This window comes from Gekko japonicus, unplaced genomic scaffold, assembly GCF_001447785.1.
Source record: "Gekko japonicus isolate JY-2015 unplaced genomic scaffold, Gekko_japonicus_V1.1 scaffold506, whole genome shotgun sequence".
Classification (NCBI taxonomy): Eukaryota; Metazoa; Chordata; class Lepidosauria; order Squamata; family Gekkonidae; genus Gekko; species Gekko japonicus.
The window spans coordinates 1,145,116-1,164,614 of record NW_015175372.1 but is presented as its reverse complement, the minus strand read 5'-3'; the positions used below and the strand labels follow the sequence as shown (position 1 = coordinate 1,164,614).

Here is a 19,499-nt window from a genome sequence, read left to right as displayed (position 1 = left end):
AAAGAACCTCCTCAAGAAAGCTCCTCCATTAGCATGTTCACAGCCTGGGGAACTCCTACAAGATAATGACTCAGCCCTACCCCACCTTCCTGAGTAGATATAAATTACCTGCCTACCATTTTCTTCTCACCTTCACACAGAGAGTACTCCATCTTTCTGTGTTATACCTCTGAGGATGCCAGTCACAGCTACTGGCGAAACATCAGGTTCTACAATGCCAAGACCACGGCCATACAACCTGGAAAATCTACAACAGCTAATGAACTCCGGCCGTGAAAGCCTTCAACAACATAAACAACTTTATTATTGCATAACCCCAAAATAAAAATACTGATTCACAACTCATCAGGACTTCAAATAGTTACATTGTCACTACAGGATATCCATTAAGCTCATCATAAAATATTCTGTATAATAAGAGCTGTTCTTAACTTTCAAAGTATATATGTCCATAATGGAGACTCAGAAACCTTATATGCATGCACCCCCCCCCAGACTTTTATAATTGCTAATCTGTTACTTAATTTCTGTATTTCCCATTCTTCCACAGAACTTATTTGCAAAATTTTACAGCACTCTCAAAAAAATCTTTATGGTGGCATCAAATAACAATAGCGAAGTCAATAATCAAGTTGTACTCCTTCCTGTATGGCTCCCTTGGATACAGAAGGCTGTCCTACCAGAACCATGAACTGACAAAGTCCACATGTGATTTCATGTCATGTAAACAGTCTGACAGAAATCTAGCAGTCGTAGAACCCAAGAATATATTGATCACTGATCCTATTTATAATTGTTTCCAGTTTTACTTCAGGTGAACAAATTTTACTGCCAAGAAGCTGAGTAACTTGAGCAGCTCTTTTGTGCATTTCTAAGGCTATAAGTCATTGTCAAAGGCATGTCAAACATCTGTGCCTAATTTACCAGAGATGGATCGATCTGAAATAAAACAACAACTGAACCTTAACTTACCCCCCAGAAACTTTAGTGTGTATGTGTGTCCCTTAATAAGGGGCAGAATCCATGCACTGTATGAAATGGCCTTATAAAACTGTAATTTGGGAGCACATTGATATAGAAATGAGAAACAGAAGGCAGCACAGTAGATGTCTAAGGAGTGTACCATTTCTACTGAGCAAGTCTGTAGTTATTACATGTAATTATATTCTGACATTTTGAAACTCAGCATACATTCAGCCACAATGCAATTCTTTACATATGGGATAATAGGGTATGATATGAAATGAATGCAGCAAGATCAACGTTGACATCTACTATTTGAGTTGATTAGAAAAAACAGTGTAGTTCGTTTTGTTTTATACAATAAGCTAGGACGCTAATATCACATCTGGAACTGTTTGCTCACACAATGCAATTCTTTACATATGGGATAATAGGGTATGATATGAAATGAATGCAGCAATATCAACGTTGACATCTACCATTTGAGTTGATTAGAAAAACCAGTGTAGCTCGTTTTGTTTTATACAATAAGCTAGGACACTAATATCACATCTGGAACTGTTTGCTCAACATGTTGGTCTTACCTGGAATCTTGTCCTCTCTGCTGCATAGACCTGGTAGTGAAGCATAGCCTGAAGGACTTTTTTGTGACCACCTGGTACTAAGCAAACTGCCCCAAGGATCTCCAGCACAGCAATCTTGGTTTTAATGTTCTCAGTCCGTAAACTCTGAGAGATTATATTGATGCTTTCTGGATGGGCCAGTACATGTGCTCGTCCCTGGGAGTTGTTCATCAGAGCCTTGATGCACCCTATAACGGATGTGTGTATGCGGCTCTCTGAGGTCTCATAATCCATACTCTTGAGAAAGTTCAACAAGCAGGTCAGGCCATCCAGCTCAATAAACCTTGTCACAAATCTGAATAGATGAAAGAGAGGAAAATAGGATGAAGCACCTTGTGTAGGAGGCATCAGGTTAATGGAATAGAGGACTAAACAGCTGCTTCTCATATTATTTTTAACGAACACATGAAAATACTCAGGAGCCATATGTATACCTGAAGATCCTTGCAAACATTTTATCAGAGTTACACCACACATGCATATTTTGAAAAGATTGCCACTCATGTGCTTTGTATCAGAAGGGAATGTGCATTTTGATTCCAGCATCATATTACTGTAGATCTTCATGAATGGATGCAGAATAATATGAAAATATTTTGAAGAACTAACTAGTTACTTAGATTATACAAACAGTTAACATAAAGATAGGTCCAGCAATCATTTAGGGCCAAACTAAAGAAGACACTGGGAGATCCATTAACAGACTTCCTAGGCTTTTTGCAATAGTAAACAGCAGCTGGGAGGTTTGATGTACATGGGAGAGCCAGTGTGGTATAGTGGTGAAGAGTGGCGGACTCTAGTCTGGAGAACCAGGTTCGATTCTCCATTCCTCCATATGAAGCCTGCTGGGTGACCTTGGGCCAGTCACAGTTTCTCTCAGAACTCTCTCAGACCACCTACCTCACAAGATGCCTGTTCTGGGAAGGGAAGCTGCTTTGAGACTCTTTAGGGTAGAGAAAAGTGGGGTATAAAAACCAACTCCTCTTCTTCTGGGGCTGTGACATAGGAAAAGGATCCCTCCCAATTTAAAATGGTCTCCTAGAGCTGCTTTTTGCTTGACTGGATGTATGTGTGTCTCTGTGTGTGTGACAGGGAGGGATACAGGTAACATAAAAGTATGGTATTGTGGTTAGAATACCAGACTAGATTCAAATCCCCTCTCTGCCATGGAAACTTGCTGTGTGACCTTTGGCCAGTCACTCACACTCAGCCTAGCCACAGCTTCAGAAGAGTATAATGTATTAAGCTGCTTTCCATCCCCACTGGGGAGAATGGCAGATATAAATGAAATAAATTAGTAAATAAAGGTGCCCCAAACATATATGTTTACATGTGGTGTTCTGGTTTACCCTCTGAGCTACAATCGTAGCCCAAATGCATTTTAGTATTACTAGGAACCTTTGTTGTTCGATTCAAATGTTACCATATCTTCTAATCAGCTTACTGATTGAAAGTTGTTTTTTTTTAATCATGCTTGTAATCTGCCTTGGGTCCCAGTGAAAAAGGCAGACTATATATGAAAATAATATGATAAATTACTTAAATAAACTTTTAAGTTTTTAAGTATTTTTGTGCTACCTTCCATTCAATCAGGGTTCACAATGTGGCAAACATAAAAACATAAAAAAAATTAAAATACAGTTAAAATATAAAATTGAATTAAAAACACAAACAACACTAGATGGAGGGTCAACAACCATTACTAGGGGTATGCCAGACAAAACAAAAAAAGTCTTCACCTGCTGGTGAAAGATACTGGTAGAGGAAGACAGATGAATCTCCCTGGGGAGGGAGTTTCAAGGTTTTGGTGTCATGACAGAGAAGACTTTCTCAGGTCACCACCCATCTAGCCTCAGATGGCAGGAGCAACCAAAGCACAGCATCCAAGGATGACTGGAGTGAACAGGTAGGTGTATATGGGAGAAGGTAGTCCTTTAGGTATGTTGGTCACAGGATGTACAAAACTTTAAAGGTCAATACCAGCACCCTGAATTGAGATGAGAAGCAAACTTGAAGCAAATGTAGGTGGAACAAGACTGGAGTGATATGGTCCCTATGACCCACTCCAGTCAACACTCTGGTCACAACATTCTGTACCAACTATAGCTTCTGGGCAGTCTTCAAGAGTAGTGTCCCATAGAGCAGTGGCAAGAGCTTTTCTGTCCGGGGAGGGCCATAGCTGGCTCAACAACCCAATGTGCTGAAAGGCACCCCTGGCCACCTCTGCCACCTGTTTATCCAACAGGAGGCCTGAGTCCAGAAATACTCCCAAGGTACCAACCTGTTCCTTAAAGAGGAGTGCAATCCCATCCAGAACAGGAGATAACCATTTCCTGGGCCAGATCTTCTCCCCACCAGTTGCATCCTCATTTTGTTAAGATTAAGTTTCTGCTTGTTAGCCCACACCCATTCCAAAACTCCTTTCAGTTCATGGTTCCCACAGCTGCACTGGGATCTGCTGGTAGCTGAAGATCTGCATACTGGTGGCAGCTCAGCCCAAACCTCCAGATGACATCTCCCAGTGACTTGAAAAGCATGGGAGATGATGGAACTTTGGGGAACCCCATAGGCCAGTGGGCAAGGGGCAGAGCAGCAGTTCCCCAGCACCACATTCTGAAACCTACCCTCAAGGTAGGACCAGAACCCTTGCAGAACAGTGCCTCCCAGTTCCATTCCCAAAGGTGATCCAGTATTAAAAGCTGCTGAGAGGTCCAGTAGAATTAAGAGGGTTGTACTCCCTCTGTCCATCTCCTGGCATATGTGATACATCAGAGTGACCAAGGCAGTTTCAGTCTCATAACTAGGCCTGAAACCATGTGGGAATGGAGCTAAACAATCCACTCCATTAAGAAATCTCTGAAGTTGGCCAGCCACCATTCGTTCAATCATCTCACTCAAAAATGGAACATCTGAGACTGGACAGTAGTGATTCAGCTCTCCTGAATTCTAGCAGGTTTCTTTAAGAGTGGACACACCAGTGCCCATTTCAAGGCAGGACTGACCACCCCCTCTCTCAGGGAGGCATTTACTGTCTCCTAGACCCAGTCTGCCAGCCCCTCCCCCCGGCATCCAAAAGGTTATACAAACGTGATATGTCTCAAACCTCCGAGAATCCTGACCACATCTTCAGACTGCACAAGCTGAAAGGTATCCCACACAACTGGACAAATCAGCACCCTGGGACCATCTGATCCTGTTGCTACTAATGTAGAGCCCAAGCTGGAATGGGTGTGCGGGATTTTATTTCAAAGTGCTTGGCAAAATGCTCACAGCAGGCTGCAGAGCACTCTATCTCCTCCTACTGGCAGAACCCCATAGACCCCTGGCCACCTGGAAGAGTTCTGCAGGTCTACACTGCAATGGTGATGGAAAAGTACTGCTTTTTTGTCACTATCACTGCCATGGAGTAGGCTTTCAAATAAGTTCTAGCCTGTACCTTGAGAGATTCATTCCAAGTCTTTCTGCACTGCCACTCTAGCTATCGCCTCTGTGTTTTCCTAGTCCGCAGCTCCTCTATAACCAAGGGGCTGCCCAGGCTGTTCAACATAAGAGAGGGGGCTTAAGTGCAATCATGTCAATTGTTCGGGTCATTTCCCCATTCCAGAGGTCAACAAGGGCATGAACAGGTCCACCGACCATATCAACAGGTAATTCCCCAATGCCAACTGAAAACCTATTGGATCCATCAGGCTACAGGGGTGGATCATTTTAATTGCTCCTCTGCCCCTGCAGAGTCTTGGTACCCCTGTAAGTCTAAACCCCCAAGAAGTACTGATCTGTCCATGAGAAGGGGACTCTCTTCATTCCCCCACCTTCAGATTACCTTCTTCCTGCCCAAAACAAAACACCAGATCAAGAATGTGACTTGCAAAGTGTGTAGACAGGCCTATAGTTGTCATGGAGACCATGAAATCTTGAGCCACTCCTGACAGGGTAGCCTTGGCATGGATATTGAAGTCCCCCCCCCCGGCTGGCTCCTGAGTTGGCCACACCCAGCAGGAACTCATTAGCACAATAGGCCACACCCAACAGCAGAAACTCATTAGGATTGGCTACATTAGGGGCCTAACATGCAAAGGAGTCCCTGCTACAAAAAAAGGCCCTGGGTTTTGACAACAAACAAGGTAAACAGAATAAGAAGCAAAAGGTGGGTGTGGCAGGATGACCACACTTCTGGCAACAGGGGGCTGCGACCTAATATGCTAATGAGCTGTGGTGTCAGGGTGTGGCCTATTATGCTAATGTTCCTGCTGGGCTTTTTCTACAAAAAAAGCCCTGGGAAGACACATGTGTGATGTATTATGACAAGAGCTACAACCATATCACATGTGCTTTGTTATGTAAGGCTAAGAACCTTTTTGTGCTTGGCAACATTTATGAGCAAAGCCCCTCCGAATGACAGCAGGTAAGGAGAGAGGCAGGCAGCTTTATCCTCATTGCAGGCAAAAACTAGTTACAACTTATTGATAAGTTCCAAATAGAAACCAGAATGAAGCATTTCAAATACCAGATGGAGCGAACACAATGTAAAAGAAACCACTGGCATAGCTGCAACTTCTGTATAGGGTTGTGCTGTACCTGATTCACACTTCTGCAGTCTGCAGATTCAGCAGCATCAAGTCACAAAAGCTCCCAACATACTACTCTTTTGGGGTGCCATCTTTACATAGTACTTATGAGCCTTGCTGTAGTATATAAACAAATTATAGATTAGTAGTATGAAGGCTGGATCTATATATAGTTCACTCTTAAAAAGAGAATTTTAGAACTTATATTGAATCTGGGCCAGATTCACTGAAGGGTCTTTTATCCCCCTGCAGTAACTTCATCCAATTGGTTTTGACCAGAAACCAGGAAAAACCAAGGCCATTAGTAAGAGGGGAATTCGGTATGAGGTTTGGTGCCTGTTCAAATCTGAATTTTAAAGTCGCTCCGTGCATGCATGCTTGAAGAATGAAGACAGCACACCACAAATGGTTACACTCAAATGTGTTAAATGGTAGTGCTCTTTATTGGAGCACAATAAGACTCTTTTCCAACCTTAGCTGACATAAGCAAGGGGGAGACCATTTTTTAAAAAACCTTCTAGAGTTACATTTTCCACCCCTAGAAAAATCAACAACACAAACCAATGCAATTCAGTGCAGCATAGGCGTTTAGTAATACTTCCATCTTTACATCCTAAGGCTGATGTACATCTGTGCCTATATAGATATTTGCATATGTATCCTTCTGGATACAGCTGCAAACTCCCAGAGACTAATGTTGAATCACTGCATTATATAGATTGTACATTTATACATACTGCTACCAACCGACATATCCTACACAATCAGCAGTCAGTCTGAGACAAGGGTGCTAAACGTTTTCCTTGGCAGGAAGAGGAGGGTGTAGGGACTTGGCTAAGACTCTGGATGTCTCCGTTTGGGGCTTCCACCACAGCCTTATGTGAAAGAGCTGATTAAACACCAGTGCGGTATAGTGGTTAGACTCCAAAACTACTATCTGGGATACACAGGCTTAAATCCTGACTGTGTCATGGAGCTCACTGGACCAGTTTTTCTCTCTCAGCCTCACTTCGTTCACAGGGTTGTTGTTGTGAGGATAAAATGGAGCTGGGGAAAATGATGCTGTAAGCTGTTTTGGGTCCCTTTTGAGGAGAAATCAGGGTACAAATACCAACAATAAACAAACACCAATACAAATCTAAAACTTCTGTGCACAGAAAACTGTCAGAAAGAAAAGGGTCTAAGCTTAACCTTTAGCCTGACACACAAGTGTGGAATTGATTGTGAAGGAGCATTCAACTGTGTGAGCCCACTGTGGAGTCTGAAGTGCTACATCCCCCAAAACAGGTTCAGTGTGCTTACTGAAAGAACTATTGATATGACACTATTAACTTCATTTATCAAGATGGGTAGCCATGTTAGTCTGTTCTGAAGAAGAGAGCAGTGACTCACGAAAGCTCATACCCTGCCACATATTTTGTTTGTCTTTAAGGGGCTACTGGACTCTTGCTCTCAGCTTCATTTATAACATCCTTTTCTTTCACAGACCTCAAGGCACCACAAAAAAAGATGCCAAAAGGTTTTTAATTCCAGCACTGGCCACACCCAGACCTGCTTAGTTTCTAGGAAGGTCCTACATTGTGTGCTTTAAGCTGGACTCATGACACACTTTGAGGAAAAAGGTTGGCCACCACTGTTCTATGTACACTGTCTGATAGCTAGCAGAAGGTTTTCCAGCCTTCAGACTGGTTTCCCAATCTAGCTGAGACAGAGATCTTTGGATCAGAAGGTACTCCCAACATTGACAGAAACAAAGGCTGGACGCCTGCCTATAGAAGGCAGTGAGATAGGTTTTACTTACCAGAGAGATTAGAGGTTATCAGAACTGTGACAAGACAAAACCAGGCCAAAATAAAGGAAGCACTTCCCTGTCACTTTGTTCAAAGAAGAGACAGGTAGGCTAGAGAGTGGAAATAGTTCTGGCCAAAAGGGGGGGGGAATATTTTCTTGAAATACTCCTGTCCATTTTCTTAAAACTTTAACAAATCTCTGCTGAGGTCCAACAAACTTTTGCTTGCTTCTTTTATAGCCTGTTGTACGTTTACACTACCTTTCCAAGATCAACTGAAATCTACTAGCAGCAATGGCTTTTGCAGTTGTTTCTAGCCTGACATTTTAATATTCAAAGTTGTCTATGGGTACAATCCACAAGGAACACTTCTCTTCAGTCCAATAATTTTGCCAAGGATTTGTTCTTAAGCTGTGTGGTGAATAGTCGGGTTATTAAAGAACTGAATCTAATCACTGAAACACACCTACAGAGGCTTATGTTCTACTATACAGCTGTTCTCAATTGTGTCGTACGTAACCTCAAAAGACAATATTATTCCTCTCAATAGGCTTGTCTGTTCATTACTTTTGAGGGAGAAATCACAGCCTAGTAAGACTTATGGGCTCTCTGTCACAGACACTCTCTCAAATAAACTAAGAAGCGAACCCAGTTGTACCATGTTGATTCAGACATGGTTGCTCTCAGACAATCTGCCCTGAGAAAGAATAAATGGATTTCATTAGAGTGTGCAGTGAGATATTCCCTTCACACTTCCACATGCACTTCTTCTTTTGTTTCTGGTCTGCGGAAATCAGAGGCAGACATGCCCAAGATTCATCTCATCTCCCAAATACGAATATATGTGAATGAATCCATGAGGAGAGGAGAGGAGACAGATTGGAACTAAATCAGGGCTGAATTTAAGAAACAACTTGGTATATTTGGTAAAGGCTTCAAAAGCAGAAAGGAGCTAGCTATGTAACCCAAAGGGCAAAAGTTAGTGTTGTGGTATCCTGTGTGGGGTACTGAAGAGGGCTTTTTTTGTAGAAAAAGCCAGGCAGGAACTCATTAGCATAATAGGCCACACCCAACAGCAGGAACTCATTAGCATATTGGGCCACACCCCTGACAGCACAGCTCATTAGCACATTAGGCCGCACCCCATGTTACCAGAAGTGTGGTCATCCAGCCACACCCACCTTTTGCTTCTTATTCTGTTTACCTTGTTTGTTGTCAAAACCCGGGGCTTTTTTTGTAGCAGGAACTCCTTTGCATGTTAGGCCACACACCCCTAATGTAGCCAAACCTAATGAGTTTCTGCTGTTGGGTGTGGCCTGTTATGCAAATGCGGTCCTGCTGGGCGTGGCCAACTTGGGAGCCAGCCGGAACTCCGTTCCTGTGCGTTCCTGCCCAAAAACAGCCCTGGTACTGAACTTTGTTCCCCTTCCCTCTTACCAGAATATTCCTGCTCCTGATGCCCAAATTTTCATTTTCTCCCATCTCTTACTTTTCGCTTCCCCAAGACTAGTCCTTCGGACCATATAATCTTGGAAGCAGAACAGAGTCAGCAGATGTGCTTGATTTGCTGTAATTATTCACAGTTTAAGGTTTTTTTATGTGCTTTTCTGGCAAAGTTTGCACAGTCCCAATCATAATAAAGTAGGCGAGTCACATAACCCCATTAAGAACTTCGGCAATTATTACTCAAGGGTTTACAGGTGAAAATACTGTACCTTGCAACAAATATATTCAGCCTTCCCAACCACTGGATGATTCAAAAACATGCACATTTATCACTGTTGCTACTTTCATTCCCCTTTCCCTGTGTGGCTTTATGGCTTCTGAACTGGCGATACCGTCAGCCGATGAAGGGACACATATTTCTTACCTAATTCTAAAACTTGTATTTTGAAAGCCTGTGTACGGAGTTGCTTACAAAAAGGATTTGATACAGCCATGGGCCCCTCTCTGCTGTATCCTTTCCTTCAAAGAGGGAATTGGCTCACTCATCAGGCATTGGCATATGGCCCACTTGGCAACTAACAAATTGAGTCGCTGGAAATTAGTTGAGACATGGGGACTTAACTCAAAATTTGGCTTGGCTATAGCTATGGGGGGGGGGGAGTCCTTAGCACTGCAGCCAGCAATTTAAAAGCAAAGGCTTTATGTGACAGTTTGTGGATGCTGGTGCTGACACTCATTAGGGCTATTATAAACAGAGGAAATAAATGCCTGCTGTCAGAGGTATCCAGCCAAAGCAATGCAGGGCTTGTTCAGAGAAACCTGGCCTTGAGAAGGAGATTTCCCATACTCCACTCCCACAGACCCCCAAAGGGGAGCCATCATATTAGATAAGACCTTTCTGGTGTAATTGAATAGGACAGGGAATTAAGGCTGTGAAGGGTATGGGCCACATATTTATTGTAATGACCAGAGGATTCTGGCATGCAACATGGAAACACGTCCTTCTCTCTTGAGCATGGCGGAACAACTGATGGAAACTGTGGAAGATGATTAACAATGAGCTGCAACAAGATATAGCTGCAGCAATGAGCTGCAGCAAAGTGTAAGGTACAACACCTGCGAAGTACACTGCAACAATAGTGCAGGGGTTTTTTAAATTTACAAACTTACGTAATTCTTCCACTTCAGCAAACATGGTTCCTATCATAATAATATTAGTCGATCTTGCTCAAGATCACCTGATATCATTTTGCACCGTACATGGTACAGAGGACAGACCTTATTTGGCTCATTGTGTTGATTTGGTGGCTGTTTGTAAACTTATGAATAAGAATATACACAGCAAAAGAGAAATGTTCTGCTACAAATTCACTCAAAACTGACAAAGGGAGCTTTGACTCTCAAAGACTCATATCCTAAAAATCGGAGGTGCTCCTGGACTCAAATCCAGCTGCTCTACTACAGACCAACATGGCTACCCTCTGAAACTAACTCAAAACTGAGTTTGGCAGTCCTCATGGGTTGCGTCCGATAATTACCTCATGGGTTGCGTCCGAAGAGCTGTCTTCAAGTCTTCAACTATTTTATTCCTCATTTCCATTTCTTCTTCATCAAAAGCATACAGGGTCTGCATCTGTTTGGAACAGGCAGATAAATTATTACTAATCCAGCACTAGATCAGAGAAAATTGAGACTACTGAGAATTAATCAGCAGAAGCCATCTGACAGGCTAAATTGGGTGGATATGCAGCCAAGATGCTCCCTAGGAAAGTAAAATTTACAGTAATAAAGCTGGGTAGGGATAGGCTTAAACAGAGATTATGCTTTGTTCAGCTACTATAGATGTTAAACATAACTAGAGACTGGCATACTACAAATGCATTATGTAACAAAGGATACTGTGTTATTACTAGTTGGTGTGGATCCTACAGCTGCCCTACCACTCTGCACAGCATAGTTTGCCAATCCACCCTGAGCCTCTATTTCACCAGTTATACTTGGTGTGGATCCTACAGCTGTCCTACCACTCTGCACAGCAAAGTTTGCCAATCCACCCTGAGCCTCTATTGTTATGACTCTGGCAGTCTCAAGTACCTAAACAGTATTATGAAATAGTTTTGCTTAACAAATTTGATAGATAATTGATCCTGTTTGACTCTTTAAGGCATACACAATTGCTCAGAGTAGAAAATCCAACTGCCCTCCCCCCAGGAATTTGTTAAATTTGTCTTGAAAAGCCTTGGACAAACTGATGTGTTTGTACCACAGTTCAGTTGAAATCAGCTGAATATATTCAATCTCACTAGCAGACCATACAGAACATAGATGAGAAAAATGTCTCAGGAACAATTTTGTAAATAACGGAATTTACTGCTGTGGAGGCAGTGATGGTCATGAGCACAGATGGCTTAAAAGGAGGTTAAGACTGAATTATGGTGGATAGATCGACTTCGCTGCTAGTGTTGGTGAATAAAGATGCCCTTCATATTCAGAGGTGGAAAACTACTGAAACCCAACACTAGAGGCAACATCAAAGAAAGGCTGCGGCCTCTCTGTTCTCACACAGAGATTTTGCCATATGAGTTTTGTGAAGGTAACTGGTTATCTGAAATAACCTACAAGGAAATTTCTATGATTACAAAGGAGCACAGTCTATAAAGCCTCAAGCTCTTTACTTCTGCCACATGTCACAAAAGTGGACTGTCCTCTATAAACAGCCTGGTTTTAAAAGGCCTTCTAATAGTCACAATGATCGTATTAAATACTATATTTACTTATTACATTTGTATTTCACCCTTCCCACCCAAAAACTTAGGAGAACTAGTGCTTCCTCTGACTCATATTGCATATGACATCAACTGCAAAGTACTGAAACAGTAACTTTTTAGCTCAGACTCTCATGAAGCATAATTTGTTAAGAGGAGAGTTTTTTGCCCCCTCACCATAAGTTAAAAAAAAAAGCTAAGATATATAAGGATAATAGGAGGGGGAAAAAACACAACAAAGCCTTTGCCTTTCGGGGTGAAGGAGTTCCCGAGAACTTGGTGAGACATGCTCCTAGATTGTACAACTTTTTTTTCTTTGAGGTTCTAGATAATAAATTGGCTTGTCCAAAATTCCACCATGGAATTATAAAAATTGACTCCTTTATGTTGCACCCAATGATGGGTTGCTGTAGTTTTGTTGGGGGGGGGGGGGGTCTAGGGCTAAATATAGACCTAAACTTAAAGGGTTGAGGGTTGTTGTATGTTTGTTTTTGCAACTGAGGAGCCCTTTCTAAAGTGAGTGGAGATCCTACATGCAAGCAATGAAAAAACAAAAACAAAGATTAGATATAGCTATTTCCTGATGGAAAATATCTGAATGGCAAATTATAACCTGTTTGTTTCTGTGCACAGCAGATACAAAGAGAGACATTCATTACTGAATCATTAACAAAGCATAAAGCAAAAATATCCCTAGATATCTCCTTTTTTCAGGGGTTATTTCCTGCAGGAGCACACAGGAGCGGAGCTCTGGCAGTAAAGAGCCCAGGGGGTGGGCACATGCAACAAGCCCAACCCCCTGCTCCCAGCAGCCCTCAGTCAGAGCAAGAAGCAGCCAGGTAAGTTGCAGAGCCCCCCCAGTCCAAAATAGTCCAGTGGCACCTTTAAGACCAAGTTTTATTCCGGTACAAGCTCTCCCTCCTCTGCGAGGACAGATCTGCACGTTCCCCCCCCCAATAGCTAGCAATCCAAAACAGTCTAGTGGTGGGTGTTGCCTTCTGACACACTTCTGGTGATGTCAGGGGGTGTGGCATATGCAAATAAGTAATGCTAATGAGTTATGTTGATGAGCTCCTGCACCTCTTTTTCTACGAAATGACCCCTGCCTTTTTTCCTTTTACTCTGCCTGTGCCCTAATTTAGGGATGAAAAGAATATCATCTGTAGGTGGGTATGAGAAAGTTATCCAAGTAGAGTTAACATTCAGCTGTGAGATATGCTCTAAAATATGTTTTCCTTTCTCCCCTGACAAGCTGGTGTGCTTCAGGAAAATTATTTCCAACACAAGGAAAAGAGATGCATCAATTACACTTCATTGATGACCTCTCTCTCTCTCTCTCTCTCACACACACACACACACACACACAATATGTGTAGTTGAGTACCACTTTAAACTCTAAATAATTACTTCTAAAGCTATCATTCATTTGCAAACACTTCTATAGTACAAATATATATATTGAGCACAAATACTGACAACCATCCAAAAGCAACAGTGTGCAGTAAAAGTAGCTTTCTGTTCCCCAGTAAAGTAAGGAAAGGATTTATTTGTGCTGTTAAGCTTTGATTACCAAACACAGAAAAAAGAATCCATGAATCATTCACATGCTCACCCTGCTGAAAGAGGAAGAAAGATAGGCGAGGAGGCAGGTATAATGATTTTCATGTGCTAAAACAAACCAGGAGAAGCCAAGATCTATTCTCCCAGAGTGACCATGCCAGCAGTATAAAGTAGCTGGGTCCACATCCACCTCTTCTCTGGATTAAGGTTACAGGAAGATGATTCAATATAAGGCTGAGATTTTTATCTTGTCTCTTTGTTGCCCTCAGCTGCATCAGGAAGGAATAACATCTCTTTTTTTCTGCATTAGCAGCCAGAAAGAGATTGCTCTGGCACTCAAATGGTTGAAGGTTGTTGGTTCAATTTGTGGAACTACAACCAGGGAGTGGGAGGAGCTGATAAGGCATAGCCTTAAGAAGTAGTACAACAAGATATCAAAGATCCTGCTATTTTCAAAGACTGTTCTCACAATGAGAGGGTTACTCACAGCAGCCATGGAATTGATGCGGTCTATGTAATAGTCTGGCCAGCTTGTAGCAAGTTTATTAGGATCCTCTTGTTCCTGAAACAGAAAAAAATATTTAGTTAGTTAAAACGTTGCCAAAGCTCAAGGAAGCTTACACAATCAACAATATAACATCAACAATAAAGATAGAACAAAACCATTATGCAATAACACCTTCACATTAAAAGGTGGACATCTTGCATCCACACTTTTCTAAAAGAAGATAAAGGGGAGAACCCATGGATTTCTGGGGACAGTCCATTTTACAGACACAGGGAACTGCTGTCAAGACCTTGCTTCTCAACAGAACAGACTGAACATGAAGGGGTGCCTGATTTAGCTAACATGGTTATTGGTACAGGGAGAGGAAGTCCTTAATATATGTGGGGCCTATGCTACGAATGTGCTCTAATGGTTAATTCCAGCATCCTGAATTGTGTCTGGACGTACACTGGCAGCCAGTCTAGTTAACACAAAATAGGCTATATATGTTTGTGTTGCCCAATATTCAAGATGAATACATGAGGAAAGTTAAATGAAGGAAATATTTCATTTTGATTTAACTTCTTTGGGATTCTACTCTAATTTCTCATTCAAAGACAATCATAGCTTTTAGTACAGACATTTGTGAAAGACATAATATTCCAGCTCATACCCAGATGGCAAGGAAGTCTCCATTAAAACACACACCGACATCTAAGGCAGCAGTAGCATAAACTGAGTGAGACAAGGTTACCCTTAAATGCCATTCTATTTATTTATAATCCATAACTCTCAATTGGTAACTCTATTCTCCTTGAAACATGCAAAGAAAGCTCTGAAGGCAAAGATGCAATAGTAGTTAACCACAATTTTCTGATTATATGCTACATTTACAGATGATTTCAAAATTCTCATCCCTTCTACTTCGACCCCCAAAATCTCAGTTTCAATTTTGCTCCTTCTTTGTACAGATCAACAAACATCATTCTCTTTGTCCCTGCATCAGATTTTCCCATAAAGTGTACAGATTTTTTCAACATTCTTTGTAAATCAACATACAGCATTGCATATCACATGAATATTGTGCTTCATACACATTGTTACTATGTGTAACATAAATGTATGTTACTATGAAATTTCACCTAAACACTCTATAACATGCATACACATTACAAACAAATGTACAAGGGAAAAGCTGGGAACTGAAATAGTTAAAACATATAATAATATTTTAAAACTATGAAATAGGAAACATTTGCTGATCCCAAATAATACTCTACATACCATTCTGTAGTGATTTTAGAAAAATATTAAAGCAAAGCATCTGGAATTAGACCAGATAACTGCATCTCAGAAAACTGCACAAACACTCCATCAATATTTAGTGCATCCTAAGGACATCCTGCTTCATGCAAGAACACTTACTACTTGACCCAATGGCACCAACAAACGTTGATGCCATTATTTAGAAGAATCACCATTACTTTTTCAGAACAGCTACACAGCAATTAAATAATCAATTTCATTGATTATGTATCACTTAATTTATCATTGCAGTACACATATGCACACTGTGAGTTAAGGAACTGTTGTATTCAGTATATTATCTCACTTTCTCTTTGGTAACGAGTATTACTGCAGTAATATAGTAGCCAAATGTACTACCCCACTGAGTATATTTGTGCCTCAGTAAATACTTTGGAATGCACCCAGATGACCTTAAAAGCTTTACAGCAATACAGAGTCCTTCGTATAGTGCGCATGTGGGGTATAAAATTGAGACCACTGGAGAACGCCTTTATGGCCAAAACATAGCTGGTCTAATTTCATTGGTTTATTGTTTCCAATCAGTGCCACTAATATTATGCTGCATTGTACATAATGTGTATTGCACATTCAAAAGCAATTATTTGGTCTATGGAAGGAACACAATGAAATGTTGCAGCAGCTGGGCAGGGGGAAATATCAGTGGCCCTTAGAACTAAGGTCTGCTTCAAGTTTGCTGGAATACTGTGGGCCATTTAGGTACTCACGGCAGCACCCACTGAGTTGAATATGCAAAACGTCCTCAAATCCTCATTGTGAACAAGGAGAGAGTTACAATGCTCAACAGCTAGCTGTGCTAACTACAGCTGTTGTATTCATTGGTATACTTTTTTCCATAGATGCTTGGGAAAGTGCAAACCTATGTAAGGTCTGCTTCACGTTTGCTGGAATACTGTGGGCCATTCAGGTACTCACAGCAGCACCCACTGAGTTGAATATGCAAAACGTCCTCAAATCCTCATTTTGAACAAGGGGAAAGTTACAATGCTCAACAGCTAGCTGTGCTGAACTAACTACAGCTGTTGCATTCATTGGTATACTTTTTTCAATAGATGCTTGGGAAAGTGCAAACCTATGAACTGAGAGTAGTGGTAGAAAGTACAATTACAGCCAACTGCTTCACCTATAGTACCATCTTAGCTGCCTAAATTTTGTTCATTCCAACATACACACAATAATAACGCAAATTAACAGGGCAATCTTTTTAGAGAATAATCTTATCATGCATTCAATACAAGAAGACAGCTAATCTGCACCTTGTTGAATGAAGGTCATTCCAGAGAAGGTTATGGCTTGTACAGTATCCTATTTATAAAAGATCATGAGGAAGAATACACAGTTTGCAGTTCAATATGTTTAGATTTGTGTTCTTGGACACTGTTAAGGTGTCCAAGTCCAGGACACTGAAAACAAAACACGGTAACTAAACATCATATAGAATGTTGGGGGTGGGGGAATCTCCTGCTTTCTAAGCATCAGTTTAAGGCTTTAATTTAAAAAAGAATACAGAGACCTGCGTACTACAACATAAGATCTAGACTGTGCATGTTCTGTGATCCAGAAAGAGGATAACTGTTGCCCTGTTTGACATGTGGAATTTCCAGAGATCGGAGGGTTCCTAGAGGGAGGCCAGTTTGAGGAGGGGAAAAGAGCACAGCAGGGATATGGTACGACAGAGACCACCCTTCAAAGCTGCCATTTCCTCCAGGAAAACTGATCCCTACATGCTGAAGATCAGTCATAATTCTGGGAACACTCCAGTCTCCACTTTCAAGGTGGTAACCCTAGATAGTTCTGTTTAGAAGTACTGGCATTCTACTAGCAGATTTTCCAACATAAAATGTATAGACCAGAAAGTAAGATAATTCTGCATTCCTATAATTTAACGATCAGTGCTAATGACTGGGGACTTTCATATCTCTCCAAAGTAGAACTCCAAATACTCATCAAGCTTGGTAAAAACTGGGTTTTAATTTTACCCTGCAATTCTTGGCTGTTCCTTAACTAATTCTGATGTATTTTAAATCTGTTATGTAGTAGGTTTCTCTGAGGAAAAAAATGAATGATTCCCCCACCCCCTTTAAAATCTGATTTTACATTTTAGCTGAGATTGCAGGAAAAAATATGGCCAAAATAAAAGTAATAATCTCCTCCCTCAAGATTAGGTCTCAATACTGTTTGATGTTGAGAGATACATTTCTTTGTATTGCATCCACATCCACACTTTAGTAAAACTAGAAAGGTGGAATAATAATGACGGGCACTGTTCAAAGTATAGACTTTCCACTACATCAGAGTTTATTCAAAGAAAATGATAATTTGTGTTAGAGAAATGCATTCAGAAAACATTTATTAGCCATTTCAACATTCTCAAGAGTTTCTCTACACCAAATACAAGACACCCCCTTTTGGCAAATACAAGAGCTGTTCTGCCAACACAGGAGTCTGGCATGCATTTGAGATTGAACTACCCATCGTCAGCTATTTGAAGATGGCTCACCCAGCCATGGTGAACATTTTCAAAGCATCAGAATTTGTCTGGAAAGGCCCCCAAATCAAATTCAAACTCCTATTCTGTAGGGAGATGGAACGGTTTCCATTCAAACACAAAACTTCAGGTTTTTTAGATCAAGAAGGAAAATCTTACGTCAAATGGCTGCAAGACAACTTAGTATGGGTGAAAAAATCCATTCATGCTCCAGGAGATGCTGAAGGAACGCAAGGGTGCTACTCTCCAAAGCCACACAGGCGTGAGTATATGGAAATAATTACCAAACTGTATGAGTAGACTGCGTAAGAAGGAACATACTAGAGCCAAGCCCACTTTAACTCCCAGTGAACAGTGTAAATATTAAATTCAAAAACAGATGTCAATATGTGGGATGTTATAAGCAGCTGTCTCATTCTTCACCAGAGTAACAACTCTGTAACCACCATGAGAACAGTGTTCCAATATCATTCAACTGCAATGCAGTCAACATATTCTATAAGTATGGCAGCTAACTTTCAACAGGCCCCATTCCAGTATGGAAACTAGGAATAGAGAGCTAAATTGCTTCATCTAAAACTGAGATTCACAGAATCCCTCAGATATTCAGGAGAACCAAAGCAAATAAAAAACAAACATCTGTCTATTGCCCTTTCTCCATGATACTTGGAAGAACAAAACTTTTTAAAAAAAATCAAGGTAAGACTATCAATGGTTACATTCATGTCCAACCAAAGATGAAAGTCAGTATCACAGTTGTGACTGCAGACTAAAGCTGACATGGGAATGAAGAGACCTGGGAGGTCAGTTTTCTCTGTGAACATTTTGATTTTTCTCTTCTCGTTCATCTATACTTAGCCCTGCTCACTAGATGAAATGGGGGAAACGGTGAAATCCCTGTCCTGCCCATAGCAACCACAGGTATTTCGAGCTATGTGGTGTTATGAACATAGTCCTTTTAAAGACAGGAAGACAATCTTTTTAAGTCTTTTTACAGATGGAAGACAGGAGGGCCTGGCGTGATGTGGTCCATGGGGTCACAGAGAGTTGGACTCGACTGTGCAACTGAACAACAACAACAACTTTTTAAAATATATAGCAAATTCTTGGAACAACAGAGCTTCTGCATTCTGGATCTCTGCACTCCATCTTGTACTGTGTGGATACTTTCCATCTCCCCATCTTGTTCCCTTCTACCAGCCTTCCTGATATCTCTCTTTCTCATCTATTTTTCTTGTTTGGTATCACTAGGCATCTGCTAAGGTCCTTGCATCAGCAGGGAAACCACGGCTGATCAGATTACTAGAGCTGATACTACTTCTCCTCTTCATCATATCTGGCCAGTCTGCAGCTCACTCACCTCCTCCTTTTTCTTGACCATTGGCAGCTGCACCAGTAGAGCATGAGTTCTGGACCTGAAGAGGAATGAGACCCAGGAACAGAAGTGGGAAAGGAGGAGGAGCAGCAGGAAAGAGAGGACAACT

At 41.3% G+C, this 19,499-nt stretch overlaps 1 protein-coding gene across 1 annotated transcript in view; it reads right to left on the bottom strand.

Annotated features, from left to right (window-relative positions):
* DAAM2 (dishevelled associated activator of morphogenesis 2) overlaps positions 1-19,499 on the bottom strand; it is a gene marked incomplete at its 3' end in the record, with an annotated part of 220,508 nt that overhangs the window by 65,049 nt on the left and 135,960 nt on the right. Inside the window, exons 4-6 of the mRNA XM_015425505.1 lie at positions 14,202-14,276; positions 10,928-11,022; positions 1,548-1,881 (exon numbers count right to left, since the gene is read on the bottom strand). Coding sequence (XP_015280991.1) covers positions 1,548-1,881; positions 10,928-11,022; positions 14,202-14,276 — 504 coding nt within the window. The remainder of the gene's footprint in view (positions 1-1,547; positions 1,882-10,927; positions 11,023-14,201; positions 14,277-19,499) is intronic.